The 16,995-nt window shown below is 33.5% G+C and overlaps 1 protein-coding gene across 1 annotated transcript; it reads right to left on the bottom strand.

Annotated features, from left to right (window-relative positions):
- Positions 1-1,479: 1,479 nt before the first annotated feature.
- LOC114127507 (adenylate kinase 9-like) lies at positions 1,480-7,364 on the bottom strand. The gene is given in 6 exon segments (XM_027991756.2): positions 1,480-4,522; positions 4,587-5,412; positions 5,805-5,849; positions 5,852-5,971; positions 5,974-6,926; positions 7,186-7,364. Coding segments are annotated over 6 exon segments (5,148 nt in total). The 5' UTR covers positions 7,347-7,364.
- Between the last annotated feature and the right edge of the window lie 9,631 nt (positions 7,365-16,995).

Below are 16,995 nucleotides of genomic sequence, written 5' to 3'. Positions count from 1 at the left end.
GTTCTTTTAAGACCAGTAAAAATATCGTTTGGCAGCGTGTTGTTAAAACAGCGTTGCCGATTAAACTCGTTCAAGTCTATGCGTATAAGTACGCTTCAATTGCAGCCCTTCACATTTTTCGCACCCACTTCATTTACTTTTTTTTTTTTTTTTTTTGACAAGATAAATTATTATTATTTTAGTATTTTTTTGAAATTATTTCTATAAAATATGTATAAATGTTCAACTACAACGAGTAGAATTGAATTTCATCAAATAATAACATTAATACATTCACGTACTTAGAATTCTATTGAAGTCGTTACGCCAACTGGCCCGTGCCATGTCATATTAAAATACGTACTCAAAGATCTAAAGAAATATATTACGTGCTTCAAACTAAAAAGTGGCCTTATACCTTACAACGCCTCATTGATTTTATAAGGACTTGCGCTTATGATTCGATGGGCCATGAATATTAAGTCGTGAATTTAAAATTTCTGATGATAAATTAACTTCGATCATTATAGTCTTTTATACATAAATCATATTATATTATATCGTAAATAAAAAAATAGAATTACAAACCAACTTATGAACTCATTTATTCATTTTAAACGTTATAAGTAATCGTTTAAATATTATTACTCTTATTTTTCTTCACATTTTTTATGACTTCTTAAACTATGGTCCACAGCACTTTGGAGGTTCTACATGGATTACAGCGCTTTACATACTTGTTCAATAATGTAATTTGTTGGGAATGAGTTTGAAAGTATATAGGACATATAGGTATATCATTATTTTATACTTGAGTTATCGGAAATTTTTTTTCTTGTAGTATATCATATCATTATTAATATGAAATATATTCTTAAAATATTTATAAAAATAAGGATATTCTAAAGACATTTTGGAAGGGGGTTATAAAAAGTCATTTCTCGGGTAGCACGTATTTTCATAGTTTAAGAACTGCTGTTATATATGATACTATTTTACTTATTTTATCGATTTAAGTTCAAACGCAGTAGAGCATCGATTATCCGCATTACAAAATGTTTGAAAAAATAAAATGTATTATAATTTTATATACTTAAATGTTAGATTTAAATCAATTAATCGTGTTACGTACTTTTAACGATACATAATATTTATATTATATTAGTTACACCATAGAGTACATTAGTTTTATTTTTAATCCTGTATAACATTTAAATTCATGTCAGTCGTATATTTTTAATTATTGTTTTGTTATTCGAACAAATCGATTGTCCTCACTCCCCTCGGTCTCAATAATTAGTGTTGAGACGATCGACGCTCCACTGTATTAGTAAACACGTAAAGTTTAGGTTGTTATTGAGTTACAATAAAATGACCAGTCTTCGTAATGAAAAGTCAACATCAATTGTTTATTGGAAATTAATATCAAATAACACTTTGAACACTGCAGTATACATCTGATTGAGCGAGCCGGACGTTGTCTTCATAATATTCACAACTTTACATTAACGATTTCAATTTGAACGTCTCGATTTTGAAACCGTGACAGGTGTCGACGAATCGTTTGAAAGCTTCGCGATAGTACTCGGCCACGTCGCTGTCACAGCCGCCGTTCCTACCCACGTGCAGCCCTAAATAGACCATGGCCGAGGTCGCGGCCGTCAGGCCCGGATACACGGGCTTTATGGCCGTCAGCCCGGCAAGTGCTGAACTGACGGCCGCGGCCACAGTCTGTTCCAGGTAACCGAGCACAGGCAAACCGTCAAGCTGTTCCCGGTCCCAGGGCTGGTGGTCTGACGACGACATAAGCGGTCGTTCCGGGCCTCTGACACGCATCGTATAGTCCGCGTATAGCGTCGGTCGCTCCGAAAACGTCCGTCGGCACCGGAACGAGCAGAACGTGTACGCGCGGTTCCGGTAGGCGACCATCAGTTCTGGGCGGCCGCGGATGTACGCCGGGCTCCACAAGCACGTCAGCGCGCATACCGCGCAATACTCGGACGAGAGCTTGCACCGAAAGTACGGGTTCCGGGCCAATTTGCCGTCCGTGGTGGCCACCGGATACGGGTCCGGCGAAACCGGCGCCGCACCCGCGTACCGGTCCGGATCGCCGACGAACGACGTCTCGTGTTCCGGTCCGCACGTCCAGTAGACGTAGGACAGGTACTGCACAGCGGAACGTCTCATAGCTTGTGGGTCGCGGGGCCGGTTCATGCGTCTGTCGTCCGTTTTGCATACCGGACACATGTCCACGTATGTGCTGAGATTGTTCCGGCATTCGCGGCCCGTGACCGGAACCCCCGACAGCCTGCACGGGCGATTATCCCGGACGTCTGTCCGGTACGTGAGCACCGACCGGACGCGCTCCGAAGCAGCCGCGGCCATGCCGTCGACGTCCGTGGACGCGAAACCGTCGGCGTTGCCGTATCGATCCGAAATCCAAGGCAGACCGACAAACGCCGCCTTCCAGGCGTCGCGCCTGAACCGCAGCAGCGCCGCACCCTCTTCCGGTCGACCGTCTCCGCCACCTCCATCCTGTCGCAGGACGAACACGGCGTGCAGCATGACGCCGGCCGCATCCAACAGCTTGAACTGCTTCTCGGTCACCGGATATCCATCGATCACGTAGCCCCGAATCGTTGACTGGCTGCTGAAAGTGGCCGTGGTCACCGCTTCCGCCACCGCGTCCTCGGACAGCCCGTCGCCGTGACGCAACGTGCCCACGGCTGTTTTTGCGACGTCTGTCCACCGGAACTGCGTCAGCAGAGCGCCGACGGCGTCCTCGACCCGGATTAACTGCAGACCGTACCGAGCGCACAGTTCTCGGGCACAATGTGACTTACCGCTTCCGGGTGGACCGACCACCGCGATCTTTAGTGGGAAACTCGGCGGCGACGGTGATAGCGGAATAGTAGACGGCTGTCCGAGACCGACATACTTGAGCGGCCGACGAGCGAACTCTTCCCTGTTTTCCGGCCCGCCGGACACGTAGTACACGTACTTCCGGTGGACGATCGGCTGCACGTTATCCGTGTCAGGGCAAAATCGTCGGACTACTGTTGGGTCGGTCGAACAGCGAAACGCTTGCACCGGACACCACCGACCGAACTGGCTCAGGTGCACTTCACCTGCACGCAACATGTCCTCCGAAGTGTCCGGGTCCACGTCGTACGTCGTCTCGAACGGCTTGTCGACGTTTGCCGCCAACGCCTCGGCGATGTCGCGAAGTGCGTCCAATTGGGAATCCGGACTCGATACGGTTATCCACGGGATGTTGGACTTTTCGGCAAACTCTCGCATTACCGCTAGCGCGCCTTTCTCCTCGTCCAGGTATCGCTGAATCATGGCGTCCGGCGGGAATTCAAAGCTGTCGGAAAAGCATTGCGATATCAAGTACTTGTTGTCGGGAAACTCGTTGTTAACCGTCTCGTCGATTTCGTCCAACGTATCGAAATCGTCCAAATCCAGGAAATCGCTTACTTCCAATCCACGATCAATGATGATTTTTTTCTGTTTCAACGTCAGTTTTGTGTATCTAGATAACAGATCCGATATGGAGGACAGTGTAGACTTGTGATACAACTTTTCTGGTTGTCGGGCATCGCATATGGATTTGACGGCGTTCGGCCCTTCTACCGTTGTTTCCGCTACAATCATTCTGATAAGGCGCTCTAAACGCATTTTTATTCTGTACATTTCTTTTTGTTTTATGATCTCCGCTAGTTTTTGCTTAAACAACACTGATCTGTTATTAATAGCATTTTGTCTTGTCTCGCTATCTCGCGCAATGATCATATCGATCAATATATATTGATAATTTAACCAGTTTTGAATGACTGATGTTTTGGCGTGTTCTTTTTCAATGTGTTTTTCAGAAACTACCTCGATAATGACATCAGGATTTATTTCATTTTCATTTAAATACTTCAGTTCTGTCAAAGTTTTAGGGTAATTTTTATAACATATTCCTTCGTTGTTTTGAAAAAAAATCGAATTCATTTTTAACCAGTCCTCATCGTTCAAGTAAGCACTTTCTTTATCCATATACTTTCTGAGGCTGTTAATATAATCCTTCTGTTCTTCCGTAATAAAATATTTATCAAAAATCTTCTTAAGCGTCGGTTCCTCGTACATTTTACCTACCATTTTTATATTTTTTGGTAAAACGTTGTGTCTAAATACTTTATACGAGTCTACCAGAGTCAAATCAAATTTATTTAATATTTCGTTGATAAAATCTTCTGAACTGAGACCAAATGGAAAGAGTAGAGATATTTTAGGTTTAGGATACATTTTTGGGACACTAGTAAACAATGTATATCTATCAGGATTAGAAATAAACGTTTTAAAGTCGTTGGACGAGCTCATGTAATAATACCTATTACGATAAACTGCCATGTGTTTTTTAGATCCAATAGAGAGTTTACCATTTGAAAACCTCACCGGGCAATAGATGGAAGTATTACCATCATATTTTCCTCTAGTGGGTACAGTATCATTGACATCTAACGTGGATACATCGTGTACAATATCTGTCAAAAACCTAAACAAATAATTATATAATTATTACGATATATAACAAAAAACAGTTATAATTATTATTTTACTTCTTTAAATAGTATAAAGTGTCTTCGATTAAAATTCTCAGTGAATTATATGAAGAGTTGGGTTTGCATTCAATGATATTAAAATCCATAAACTGGTTTGTTTCTTTAGAAATATTAGATTTCAAAGTATACCATTGTTCGAGAAGGTTTTCTGTATATTGATTTAATCGCTCTGTTATTACTGGCACGATTATTCCCATTAAGTGATCGTGACTTATGATGTCAACTTGTTCATGTTTCTCATATTCTAAAGTTTCATCTTCGACTTCAAAAAAATTATCCTCAGTGTTGGAAATATATGACGAGTTTTCAATTTTATTGACGAATTCTGGATATTTTATTTTTTCTACTGTCGTTCCATACATTATTCCATTTTTCACATTATCTAAGATTTCTGTATAGTTACTTCGATAGTTGTTGTTCATAGTTTCTTCATCCAATAATAATATATTGTGCATTGGATCAGAGTCATGAAAAAATACCATCTGAATGGGATTAAGGTTTTCATCGACTAATTTTTTCACTAATCCAAAATCTAATGGGGCGTTTATTATAATCCAATTTTTTTTGTGTTTGTTTTTTATTTGCACAGTATCAACAATAATATTTATTAGATCAGGTTTAATAATTTTTATTCTTTTAATGAAGTCGTTCCTAAAAATCTTTCTATTTTTTTTTGACATATTTTGTAAATATTTTGTTAGTCTTTCCGGTTCTTCGTATGCACGAATGCATGCATGTAAATCATCTAAAAAATCTATGTCATATAATTCGAAGAAATCTTTTAATTGCTTCTTTTTAATAAATTCATCCACGTCTTGTTTTTCTAGAATACATTATAGTTTAATTAAATTTTTTATAAATGAAATTATTTAATCAATTATAATATATACATAGAAGATAGTCATTATTTTCTACAATTTTAAAATTTTATTAGTAGGTATTTAATATTTTTATTTAATAATTATTGATATATTATACTTTTAAACTATACGAACACAGTCATATAAATAGAACTTAATAATATCAATAAATTATGAATTTATAGAATAAAAATATTAATGTATAAAGAATTATAAAATTTGCGGAAAAAAAACTATGTTAATTATAATTGAAATAGGTTCAGAATAATAAAATTATTTAAATTTAGTTATTTTTATAAATATTGATAGGTATTTTTGATCCTAACCGATTTCATTAGACAAAAAAAATATTTACTTTGATCTGAGATGTCTTCATACGTTTCGTATTCACTTTCATCTCTTCTACACCATTCAAATCAGATCCTACGGTTACACCAAATCGCAGGCGTGTCCAATCAGCAATCGCGTTTCGCATGGTGCTGATGTCATTAGATTGAATTTCTTTTGGTTTTATGACCTCTGTGCAGTTTTTAGTATAGAATTAACGATCGCAGCCGAATACTCTTGTTTTATGTTTTTTTCATGTAACTGCATTATATACCCAACATCTATAACGTTATAATGGAATAAATGACGTGCAGCCTTTGCAGCCGTGTTCGTCAACGTCTTGGGACCGTAAAACATGGCTCTAATAGGCATCCCGTACGTCGGGATTTTCAAAAATCGTTTCGGGTATTTACCAAACGACTGCATTTCATTGGGCCCGGCGAAGTAGTACAATTTCCCCATATACTTCATACAATAACGGTCGCTACCCAATACGAATCGACCGTTAGAAAAGTTTACAGGACACAGACGACCGAACTCAGACGTTATACGTATTTTCTCGTTACGTGTATTACCGCTTTGTTCATTTTCATCGCGTATTTGAGTCGTATCGCTTACGCGCTCCGTATTGCTTGCTACCGTTTCCGCCTCGTTCGATTCCAATTCGAATTCAAACTCGGAACCACCGTGTTCGTAATCTTCTGGCGAAACGGATTTTGTCCGGACCTCTACGATTTCCGGTAACACGGTGTATTGCAGTGGCATCGTCATTAATTTCGATTTGACCGTTTCGAATAATTCATTCACTGGTTTTCTGCCGTCCACGGTTATCACGCATGTGGGATCGAACTGTTTGACTATTTCGTCTATTACTTTCAGTGAATAATTTTCGTAATTCTGAAGATCCAGTTCAATCATCTTCTTGCTTATAAACGTCTTATTGTGCCAATAAACGCGCATGTGATTGTATTTTGCGTTGCTCAGATGTAACGTTTGCGTAAGTTTATCGTGTTCCATGGATTCTAAAGTCAGTCCGTTATGCATATGGATTAAATCCTGATTACGACAACTCATATAAATCAATACGTCTGGTGGATTCGTAGTGAATACCGCAGCCATTTGTTCGCACGCACTCAGCCCTGGATCGTGTCTGTAGTAAAAAAAAAAACCAGCAAGGTAGTAAGCACCAAAATACAGTAATTATTATATTATAGAAGGTACTCTTGGATGTTTTAGGGAGGCAATTTTTTTTATTGATAAATTATCTTTCTCAAACGCGATAATGATTTGATCGATCGTAGGTATACGTGGAATTATAATAACCCTCACTAGCTGTGATTATATCGGTTTTTTGTTATTTATTTCGATAAACGAAGCCACCGTAACGAACAACCCTAACCTTGACTTACCTGGGCAACCCAGTCAGCACGTAACCGCGTTCCTGTACGTCAGGCCCTCCGATTCCCAAAAGCTCGACGAGCAGTGTGGCCGCACTCGCTGCATTTACCGCTTCACCGCACCGCAACGCCTCACCGGTCTGGTCGTCCGGCCGGTCACTGGCGGCCAGCATCCCTATGGCCGCGGATACGTGGACGCATCCCCAGTGCTCGGACAGCATGGCGGCCAATCGGTCGTCCTCTAAACCAGGTTTGCCAAATATCACGAACGAAACCGGTTTCCGCTGCAGGAACGCGTGGTCCACGTCCTCGTTTGCGTAATAATCGCTGTCCGCCGCCGACTGCACCGGTCGCGTCCACTGGGTGGCCGATGACAGTCCGGACCGGTGGTCGGCGTCCGCCTCCAGATGCCTCGACCAGTGGACCCTCTCGGTTTGGCCGTAGGTGGACACCACCCTCGGGTACCACTTGTCGTAATCGTCGGCCACCGTCGGATCGTGTTGTTCGGTGTCGCAGTCGCCCGCGCCTAACTGGCGAGTCGGCGGCATCCACGCGAACGCGTCTGTCGACAATTCCGTGTCCGTTTCCTGTAAAAAGTGTGATTTTATTAACCTCATCAATAGATTTTTGGAATATGCGTGATTTTAAGTACATATTTTTATCCTGTATACTATCTAATGATGTGACCGTACACCTCAGAACAGTGTACATGCGGGGAAACGCGAGACCCCATTATAGAATCTTCAGATTTTCATTTTTTTTTTTTTTTTTTTTTATATTGAAAAGTAGAATAAGAAATGTTGATTTTTAATTATCATACATTATACTATAAGTAAATACATATTTGAATATCGAATAATCAGAGTAGTAGTGAAGCATATATATATTTGCTGTAATTATATAAAAAATCAAGTAGCGAATTCGTATATCGCAATTTATATTTTGTTTTCATGAGATTTAATTTAATATTATTACCTATGTCGTTGTTCATTTTATAATTATTGGTATTGTGAGTGATGCCTATTTAAATGTAAAATACTTGAATGTAATGACAAAAATAAATTACGGACTTAAAGAATTCTAACAATAGGTATCATTAATTCAATTATGGTTTATGTCACACGTTTCCATTGGTGAACGTTGAATCTAATCGTTGGAGGAATAAATTATCTAGTAAAACAAAAAACACCCCTTTAAAAACAATCAAAATTTAATTAACTTGTTGTCAGTGTGCATTTAAATTTTAATTTACAAAGCATCTATAGTCTATGTTTTTTGAAACATTTTAAATTCAAATATATTTATTTTTATTTTCAATGAAAATTGTAGGTAGGTATACATAATATTACAACTCTAGTGCATCTGTAACAGCTGCTTTCAAATTATGGTCTACCTACGCATATTTTGCAGCTTTATTGTAAAAAAATGACTTCTACGACAAAATAACAGGAATGGTATAAGAGAAAAAGACAGCTGTCGAAAACCGACAAGTTACTCTTAGACGACTCGGAGAGGATTATGGAATTAAGTATGCGTGTACTGCTGAATAGTATGGCATGATGCTTGACAGTAATTTGAATGGTATTACAGATGCACTTCAATTTTAATATAACCCAGTTTTATTTATTACATTTATAATCAACGAATGGGGTTGGACGTCTACCTGATAAAAAGTAGAGAGCAGATGAAATAGATTTTGGAAAACTGAACACGAGAACGAAGGCTCCAATTTAAAAACTAACCTTTTTTCTTACAATTTTAACAATTTTCAGTATATAAATCAAGTTAAAATACGATAAAGATAATTTCATATTTTATAATTCATTGATATATATATATCGTATATTTATTTCTACTGTCAGGAACTATAAATGAAATTATTTTTTTTTCAAATGTATTAATGGATTTATTAATTTTTAAATAAGATTTTAGACATGCGCGCTAACTTCTCTATCAACTTTACTCTGTGAGTAATGAATAATAATATATTTTATAAAATCAGTTTATTTTTACGATATATGTAGTAGGGTGTCGTGTGTGGTGACAAAATATCGCAGCAATAAATATGTCGCCAACATTAAAATGTCATAGGTATGGTAAAATATCGTTTCACCGTTACAGTTATACCGATGTTACTCACATATCCGGTTTTGCTCAGTTGTTAGTAGGGTTAGATTAGATTTAAGTATCATAATAAGTTACTATGAAAATAAAGTTCAGTATACATAAATATCAAGGCTCGTGCGCAAGGGGGAGGGTCAGGGATTCAACTTCCTTACTATCGCTTTTTTAATCTAGGTTATTAACAGCTATATGGTTTTATCGGATTAAACAGAAGTTTACTTAACCGAAATTCCTAAATTATAATATATATGATCGAAAAACTATAATTGATAAACACTATTGAAATATTTAAAAAATTAATATAAATATTAAATATAATGATTTTTATAAAAATACAAATTTTTCCATATCCTCCTTCACAAATATATTCTGTTCACTGGCATGTACATTTAAATGTATAACTGCAAGCACAACAGTAACTTTAGAAATTGCATTCGAATATATAAAGAACCAATAAAATAGAAAATTACTATAAGAAAAAATAACATGATTATAACAATGATTCTGCGAGTAGACTTAAACAAATATGCAATAATAAGCACTATCTGCGAGAATTATAGCATAACTTTCAATAGGTATTTAATATAACTAACAAAATTTATTATTTAAAATTGATTAAATAAATGTGTAAGTACTTGGTACGTATGCGAGAAACAATATAAATTATAATATTTATATTATATATTAATTATTAGTTAAAATTTTCGTATTTTTGACATTGCCTTGTCTTTTTTGTCTTCACAATATTTTTACTTCGACATTATGACGTGGATTTATACAAACGTGTGTTAGTATGCAAATATCAAAGATTACAATCTCCAAAAACACTTAACAGTACTTATAAATTAATAAAAATAAATTTTTAATCGGTGCACGTTGTAAGATGTGATCTCTACTTAGAGTGTCCCAAAACTTTCGAGGCGTTTCTATATTTTAGCAAATATGGGCGTGCTGAGTGGGTGGATTTCGTTGTGGGGGGACTTTGCTGATTATTTATTTATATTTTAACGGCGCATTGCTTATAGACCTATATTTATTATTTGTACTCAATTTAAGTATTACCTTTCAAAATCGGTACCTTCCACTACAAAAATTATTTTAGTCCTTTTCTTATATATTGGTACATCCATGAAATTGAATTATGTTTTTTTCCTGAGCTAGATTTATTATATATTAAATCATGAAATAATATACCAATTAGTTTATTAACAACGTTAAATAATTTTTGAAATCGACTTAAAAGAAATTAAATCATCAATAATATATTAAATATTTAAACGAAATATATTTAAAACATTTTCCATCCTTTTACGTAAATTACTGCTTATTACCTATTTATCTAATAATAAACGCTATAACTTTTTAATTTGTTAAATTTTATTTATGTACTCTACTAGTAACTCATCGAGTCGTCAATGCTACTCGTTATTAGTTATACCAACTAGAGTTTATTTTTTCGTTGAAAAGTTTGTATTCAAAGCTATAAAGTTTACTCTAACTAAACACAAATATTTATTGAATAAAGCAATAATAATCTTATGCTTTATAAATTGATAGATAAACTTTGTTTGTAACTACTATTTGTGTAGATAGGTATTATACTATTTTAACTATTTATATTGTCGAAAAGTAGGTTAAACCTAATAGTTTATTCAGATGAAAATAGAAAAAAAAGTAGAATATTATTCAAAGAATCTTTTTTTTTCAAAATTGCAGTTTGTTTGAAAATGTAAAAACCGTGGTTTGCCATATACGCGTATGATAATCAAAAGGAACATACTATAATATGTATTTTTCGTATTATATTATATTCTAGTATGAAAAAAAAAATAACGATGTAGAATACCAAAATTATATCTATTGATCGCATAGTATTTGTTCAATCGTGCACATAGTGGTTTACAACTATTATTATTATGGCACTCAATGATATAATCAAAAATGTATTATTTTATAATATGTAGTATTAAATGTACTGTGTTAGTAATTTTATATGTTTTTTTTTGTTTGTTTATTTAGGTAATGATGGAATTGGTTAAAAGGCTTTTTAACGCTCAAATTTTTCTTGGACACTAATAACAATACCTAGCCAATAGATGAAAATATATGATAATATTCAGCATAACACTATAATTCAGAGATTTAAAAACTTTATGTTGTGACCCAAAAGTGAGTCGTGATTATATTTTTGGTGGGTCACGGAAAAATTTGGATTATATTTATATTTTTCATAATATTTAGTATTAAGTTACTGTAAAAAATATGTGTAAAATAAAAAGATATATTTTATGTTATAGATATTATATTACGATATTGTATTTTCCGTGTAACTTTATTATACATTACGCTGCCGGTACTAAAATTTATCGTAAATTCGTAAAGATAACGAGTATAGATATAACTATATAAGTATTATGCGCGTGGGTCACTAAACTTTAAATATTTTCCAAAATTGGTCGTACCATGAGAAGTTTGGAAACCTCTACTGTGGCTAGTAAAGGTATAGTGCATACCCATCAGGTATATTAGGTATACTTTGAATAATTAGACATAGGGAGTTTATATAGTGTTTGCTAGAGAATAAGTAAACACGACCACGATCGATATACATTTCCTTACTTATACCTTCCTACACATTATTTGAGGACTAAGCATGCAATGGTTATTGCTAGGGACCTGTCGATAATGACCTGGTCTTCGGTGTTTAATTATTACATAGAATATTATTCAGAGTGAGATATACAGCTGATACTAATGTCACCGGTCCATTTACGCCGAATCTATAATTATGGTATAACAAGGATGACAACCAAACTATCTATAATTCAAATAAAACGATTGTAAATTTTTGAAATTTTTAAATCGTACTTTGTAGCATGTTTAGGAATCGTTATATCCTGTTGTAGTACACAGGTATTCGGGTTTTTAGTATGTAGATATCGCACACTTGTGTGTATGGAAAAGACTATTTATGATATTACTTTCTGTCACCCACGTGGTCCGCCCCCCGTGAATAGTTCTTTGCGAATTATGGAGCTGTTTCTTTGTCTTATAGTCATTTTGCTCATAAAGCGCTATAAAATGTACCTACTTTATACCTACGCAAAATAATAATAATTTAAAGTGTTTATAAATTCTCATAAATATACTTATAGATAATAAAAACGATTTTTTTCTCACATTTATATCATTATTCTTACACCCAGAAAATTTATTATATAATAATATTATAACGTCGTGAAATAATGGATAACAATAATAATGGTTATTAAACAGCAACATAAAGCAATGAATTTTTGTGGGTTTTCGCATTATACAGCCAATCAGCTCGCTACTGACTTACTATACTACTTTTCTATTGGTTATTATTATTATCGGATGCGTTTTAACCTATCTTAACTATTAAAGCTTCAAGATTTAGTACGTCAGTCGTAGTTAGAACACAGTGATCTATACTTAAATCCCCGCAGGACCGTTCGAGCCTTTGTCACATCTCATATACGTCGACAATAATAATTGATTCAACGTCGATTCTATATACACATTCTAAGGTGGGCCGTGAGCGATTGCTTAACTATAGGTACGTTTTAAACAATTATTTTAAATATAGGTATAATATATATACGTCAAAATTCGAATTTTATAGGAGAGACACAAAACTTATTTTGTGCAACTTAATATATTATGTCCCCTTTTCGAAATAAATGAAATAAAGATACACATTTTGTTACTATAGGAATAGGAACATGAAGATATGTTTAGTTTTCACACCAAATAGTGTGTTTAGATACGAATAACATATTTTTGTAAACATTTGAAAATGTCAAAATATTGGACATGTGCCCTAACAAAAGTAGTACTAAAACCTCCAGCTAACTGTCAGGTATAACAATAAAAAAATTGGTGACAATACATTTAACGGTGTGGATTTGTATCTGTGGCAGAGTCGCAGAGATAGGGACTTGATTTTATAGTACCTATAGAATATAGATTATAACAAATTTATCACACATTTCACTTAAATTTTTATTTAATTCAATTAAGACGAAGATTTGGTGCTCAAAACCATACCATATCTACTTACAAGATAAATGACGTAATATGTTAGGCTCGATTTAATTTTCAAATATAATTTCTGTAAGCTCTTTTACTCAGTTAAAACACTCAAACAATTGTCTGCACTGGTTTATAGTTTTTAAACGTAATATTAAGTTTATAACTAAAATGTTGTTTGAAAAAAAACATAATAGGTATTACATTTTTTTATGGATTTATTATACCTTTATATGTGTATACATATAATTTATACTATCTTTATAGAAATTTTTAGTCTTTGTTTTAAACAATATGATTTGTATAATAATGTAATATAATTAATTTTGTTAAGCTTAGTTATAATTTTAATTATTTGATTATTTGAAACTTTAAATCGTAGTACTGCCACTATTACTCTACCATTATCTGTACAATATTATATTAATAATAATATTCCAGGTGAATAATTTAGTTGATTGGTATTTCAAATCATATTATTAAGTTTAAAGCACCCAATTAATTTCTGATCAGCTTAGAGTTAAAATTAATTACAAAAAAAACTTGTTTTAAATTGAGGTGTATGAACCAGGATTTCCCTAAAACTACTAAAAGGGCAATTTTATAATACAATATGTCAATATACCTACCTATATCTTATTCGTTTTCTCAATTAATCTTTATTTTTGAGTTTATTTAAAATACGTATAACATTGAGTTTAGTATCTTAATTATATTTACATAACAAATCGTAATCGCAGAACGTTTCTATTAAAGACGAAATAAATTTATTGCTATATACTAAAAAGTACCTACCTACAATAATTTAACTATGTTAGTATTTATAGTACACATACGATTTTTGTTTTAATAGTACCTATACCAATACGCAAAGTCGTATACGAGACTTTGCCACCAATAGCCCATAGAACAAAAACAAAATGTTTCCCCCCTCACAAATAATATTAAATTGATTACTCAACCTTTTATATAACAGAGTGACTCCCTATTTATGTTATTATAACTTTTTATGTAATATTTATCATATTTACTTATTGAAACTAGAGTAAAACATAGAATATTATACTTTGATGCTATGATGTAGCGTTACTTTTTAAAATGTGCCTACCATGGAAAATCGGCATTCTATCCCAAACCACAACTAAATACGGGTTTGCCTTTAGTACAAACATGACAACAAAGTACGTTTTGATGTTGTTATATAGTGCACGTCTAAATAATAATTTAAAATGATATAGGTAGGTACTCTAATAGTTGTGCTTTTCTGACTTCGTATAAGCGATTACTGTGCCTACCAATATTAATAATACACATAATTCCGTGTGTGTGTCCGTAGTAATATTATGTGATATGGTACGAATGATGAGCACATGTAGAGAATGTATGAATCATAAATAATATATAATAATAATAATAATATATAAATCAGTGGTCATATTTACTGCAAGGACTGATGGGGGAACAAAATGGACAATAAATGATAGCTGTATATGGGGATTTTTTTTATCGTTGAAGTCAGGTTGTAAACAAAATGGAATAACTCACAGTAAATTTAGGGTTTTTTTTTTCTAATTCAATTTGTGTACTTGTTTTATTTCATACCTTCAGGGAAACGGAAGAGAAAAAAACACTAATATTACTTCACTGGGTATAATATAAGTTTTTGGATATTACGTACAGATTTTAAGGATAAACTCACGCCAAAAATGGAATCATAAAGAAACCTTTTTCTGTTTTACTAGTGCAGGTGTTTTTTAGGGTATTTACGGCATAGCTGAAAAATTACTTCAATGATAAGGTCATAGGTTATTTTAATAAAAACATATTCTCTAAAAAAGATCGCCGTTAGAAAATCTCAAGTTAACCGTGTGGCATATCGAAATGAAGATTTTTGCTGACCGAAATTCTCACGGCGTATTTTTAAAACTTAAAACTAAACGAATTAACAATTGCCATAAATTAATTTAAAAACCTGACATTTACAAAAGTCAAAATAAGATTTCGATTCCATTTCATTAACACGAGATAATTGCTAAAGTTTGTTTGTACTGAAAACCTAGAAACACTCTGTATAGAAAAATCATATGGTAGTCACGATAACTAAAATACTGCACTTACCGATGACGGGCTATTTATTGACATTTTGAACATATCAATTTGCAGCTTCGCCGAAAAGCCACTATACTGCCAGACACAAATGTTATTATTATTGCTATTCTTATTATTATTCAAAAAAACAAAAGATAAACGATTATCGTGTGCAATTTATCATTTTGAGAACAGAAAGCGCAATTTATTTTTTATAACAACGTTTAAACATAATAAACGATTAATTTCGTTTTACCGAGAAACTCGTTCGTTTTATTTGTTTATTTCACACTACAAGTTTTTTTTTTTTTATACGTATAAAGTTTAATCATTTTTTAAGCCATGTATGTTTATTGTTTTTTTTTTTTTCATATTGTTCCACATGTGTACATAGAGTTTCCGTCCGAGCTGCGACACGTTTAGTGCAAAGTAAAACGTTCTGTACAAGTGTGTACCTATAATGAGCAATGTTGCGTGCGCCTTTTTTAAGACATATAAGACTATACGCTTGTAACCATATATCTATACGCGCAGTTATCATTATTATTATTTTTTAGTTCATAGTGTGATTATCGCGTATATTGTTATTGCTATATTATTATCTCAAACGAAACTTAGTCAATCGATTGAAATAAATAAACTAGTGCGAAGATAAATAAATTATTATATGTGGCAACGATTTTTACGGAACCATCCATCGTTTTTAAGCCAGTATTCTAAGCAAAGGTAAAGTGGTACAATTTCACCGAATAATATTAAAATAATATATAGTATGATGCACATAAAACTTCGATATGTATTATACATACATAACGTATTGCATTTAATGTGTTTTGTATATAAAACTGTGAATGAAATTATAATGAAATAATAAAAAAAATATCGCGATACCAAAAAATATAATACATTTTGTTTAATATATGAACTTTAAAAAGAATTTTCACATACATTAAATTTATTTTTATAAAAGTTAAAATCGTCGATGTTCTATATTATTATCCGAATGTTTTTAAAATTAAAATAAAATTGCGTGGGTATAAGATACTTAAATCATTTAAGCTTCTATATATTTTTTCGATTGACAAATTTAGAGATTTATTGATTCTACTGTATTATAATAATCATCGTTAATGCTTTTACGACAAACGTTTTTTTTTCTCGGGACGGATTGACATTTTTAATATAATTTATAATGTGTACGCATTTTATACTTTACGATTAAAACTATAGTCGATTCGTTTAAAACGAAAAACTCATAAAAAAAATATTACACGTATGAAAATTGAATATTTTTAATACTGTTTCGATGTATACAACACGTGTGCGATTATATGAAACACTGCAGTTATTTGATTACTATTTACTTATTAATATTGTAAAATGGAAGACGCTTTTATAAATTTTTTTTAACACCTATTTTATACATATTAAATGCTGTAACATTTTTACACTTAAATTGCAGTAGTGCAGTGTTGTTATAATATAATTTACACTATTTTACGATGTTATTATACGCCTGACGCTATATAGTATTAAAATAACGGAAGACTAAGTTAT

Source organism: Aphis gossypii, chromosome 3 (genome assembly GCF_020184175.1).
Source record: "Aphis gossypii isolate Hap1 chromosome 3, ASM2018417v2, whole genome shotgun sequence".
Lineage (NCBI taxonomy): Eukaryota > Metazoa > Arthropoda > Insecta > Hemiptera > Aphididae > Aphis > Aphis gossypii.
The sequence above is the reverse complement of the archived record's forward strand: the minus strand, read 5'-3'. Positions and strand labels throughout refer to the sequence as shown.